At 36.0% G+C, this 2,981-nt stretch overlaps 1 protein-coding gene across 1 annotated transcript in view; it reads right to left on the bottom strand.

Annotated features, from left to right (window-relative positions):
* MTA3 (metastasis associated 1 family member 3) overlaps positions 1-2,981 on the bottom strand; it is a gene marked incomplete at its 5' end in the record, with an annotated part of 141,979 nt that overhangs the window by 51,048 nt on the left and 87,950 nt on the right. The window contains 2 exons of the mRNA XM_035897006.1: positions 1,594-1,816; positions 2,322-2,473. Of these exons, the coding sequence (XP_035752899.1) occupies positions 1,594-1,816; positions 2,322-2,473 (375 nt within the window). The remainder of the gene's footprint in view (positions 1-1,593; positions 1,817-2,321; positions 2,474-2,981) is intronic.

Raw genomic sequence — 2,981 nt, 5'->3', positions numbered from 1 at the left:
AAAAGCTCAGCTTTTCACTGCTTTGTTTTAAAGTTGACCTGTACTTGTTCTAGTACGATGATTAACAGTTGGATGAAACTTTTTTTTTCTTCTCTTTTTTTTCTCTTCATTAAGCAAAAGCTTCATCTTCTTTTAAACTGAGTTACCATAGTGAGAAGAGATAGGGATATGGATAAAAAGATTCAAAGTTCAAGTGAACTTCTAAAATTAATTTTCATCCATGATTTAGCAGGAATTAGTGCCAATTACATAAATTAAAAAGCACAGTGCTTCCCTCTCAGAAAATAACTGTTATTTTGTATTTAAGATTCAAAATATAATCGTAGTCCAGCCTTAGACGCCCTTCTTCCATGGAAGGACAACCCATATGGCTTCCTTAATTTTGAAAGTTGCTCCTGACTTGCGTAGCTTTGAAAGAAGAAAGAAAACGGTCAATAGCACAACTAAATAAATGAGACAAGGACAATAAACAGAAATATTCGCCAGGTTCTGGATGACTGCAGAAGAAGGTGAAGAGTTTACATGTGAAGAATGGCTGGTGTTAAAAGTACCTAAGAGGAAAATAATTACTCAAAACCAGATTTCAAGCCTCTATGGAGTAAATTTCTTACAAATAACACTGACATCACCGGCATCCTGGTTAAATATGCTGGGAAAATATTTTGCGTTAATCTAGTAAACATGGTTACAAAACCAACATCTAATATTCTAAAAAGGTCTCTTCAATTCTGATACAATTGACAATACGATGAACCAGCACAGCTCATCTTGGAATACCAAGCATCTGCTCCAAGAACTGCATCTATGGAAGACTGGGAAACATAACCAAACAGCGTGAGCAGTCAAACAACGCGCGCTGCGCAGATACAAAACCTGCTGAAATAGTCAGTGACTCTGTGGTAAAGAGACTTTCTGTTGCTATCTGAAAGAACTCAAACTTTTGTCATGCTACTAGTGAATTTATCCGTTCTTTATATTTTGGCTATACAAAGAACAAGCATAATATACAATTTTATTTGAAACTAAAATTTAAAACTGGAACAGAAAAAAAAAAAAAGATGCAACTATGATGAAATAATAAACACAGCTGTTGCCACCATCTGATCACCACAGTAACACGGGGTTGTAATACAGGCCAGATTTAAGTTCTTATGCATCTCAAGCTCCTTATTCCTTGACCAATGCCACTGAGAAAAAGTAAAACATATACAGGTCTATACTTTCTGTTCAGAAAAAGAATGAACGAACAACATAAAAGCGGACTTCTTTCACGCTGCCCAGTAGGAAGCATGTTTTTTTATGTCATTGCATTGACTTCCCCTCCCTGCCCCATTTTTTTTTAATGAAAATTTTTTGTAAGTTAATGAGGTAACAGTTCTCCCCCTTTCAGTCACAAAAACGTTCCCCCAGCCTGAAACCTGTTCAAGGCAGCCAGACTTTATCCAATGTGTTGGTGATATGCTGGACAAATGAAAAAATGAAAAGCAAAAGCGTATAGACAAGAAATGTTTATTGAAAAAGAAAATAAAATTAAAAGACAAAAATGGGTGGGAAGCACAGCACACAGAACTAAGAATTAAAAAAACATCTTACATTCTGCCTTAATGGCAGCACAGTTAATAGGGACAAAGGGACGTCTTGCTGCCTGCCGCAGCCGGAGGGTGTTTTTGCAGACCTGACGGGCCAGTTTTGTCCAACACGTTGTGTGAAGAAAGAAAGCTTGACGTGTTTTCACTGCCGACTTTGGACTTCCAGTGTTACGGACTGGAGTTCCCTGTGTGGCCTGCCGGGACATGTGAGTTCGAACGTGGGATTCCTACAAAAACAAACAAAAAAATCATAACACATCCATCTGAATTTCAGCATTAAAAAAGATCCACCATTTGGATAAATTCACATGGCTAATCAAATAATATGTATAAGCACTATACAAAAAAAAAAAGGGGGCTGATGTATGAAGCTGTAAAACAGAGTAGAGAACACTATTGTGAGTGGATATATACTGCCATTCTAGATTAGATATTGCACAGTCATATTAACGTTTTATAGATAACACGCCATTTGATTACAAGATGACATCTGTCCACCAAAAATGCATGACATGGATATTTGTTTATCTATGACTTAGTCAAATAAAGACACAGCAGGACCTGCACACTGTTCAGTTCTACTTAAGAAAGGAAAAGGATTAATAAATTTAATTTTGTATCACCAAAGTTGAACACATACATAAAAAAATCATTCCATTAAATATTCAAATCACAGCAGTCTTGTGAAAGCACCACATTTCATTTTAGGGAAGTTTATCTACGCAATCCTACCTCTATAGGTTGGCTGGAAGACAGTTTATCTTCATCTGTCTGTGTGGGCATTTTCAGGCCACCATATTTCTTCCAATAAATCCAGCAAGATGCACACAATCTACACTGCATATTAGGAGGACCCCAAGAATACCACTGGTGAGACTGTGGAGCTAAGGAGGAGAAAACAGCACGGGTAAACTGCTGCATGCTACATTCAATATAATAAATCCAAACGCTGTAAATAGATGGCTTTATATGGCTGTAAGAGATGGCATTATATGAGCATTATATAGATAACTATTTTATACATGTGATATGGAGAAAATAAGAACTTGAATATTTAATTTATTTTTTTTAAAATCACCCCAGAGGTCAACCCTAAATGGAAATTTCAAAAATGCTTCCCTATTTAATTTCAAACCAGGGACTTCATATTGCCAAAAAGAAATTTGGGACAAAAAAAAAAAAAAAAAAAAAAAAAAGCCCTATAAATCCTCCACTATTTCTAATCTCACCCTGGAAGACAAGCTTATGAAGTTGCTTGTTATTTATTAGAATTACTTACAATCTGGTTTTTTTCCCCCTCAAATCATGCAAAGTGAGTACTTATAAATCAAGATCCATATAAGTAAAAGACAAGCACTTCTCCTACTGACCTTGGAGATGCAGGTGTACCTT

This window comes from Egretta garzetta, unplaced genomic scaffold (genome assembly GCF_000687185.1).
Source record: "Egretta garzetta isolate BGI_Z169 unplaced genomic scaffold, ASM68718v1 scaffold166, whole genome shotgun sequence".
Taxonomy (NCBI): Eukaryota; Metazoa; Chordata; class Aves; order Pelecaniformes; family Ardeidae; genus Egretta; species Egretta garzetta.
The sequence above is the reverse complement of the archived record's forward strand: the minus strand, read 5'-3'. Positions and strand labels throughout refer to the sequence as shown.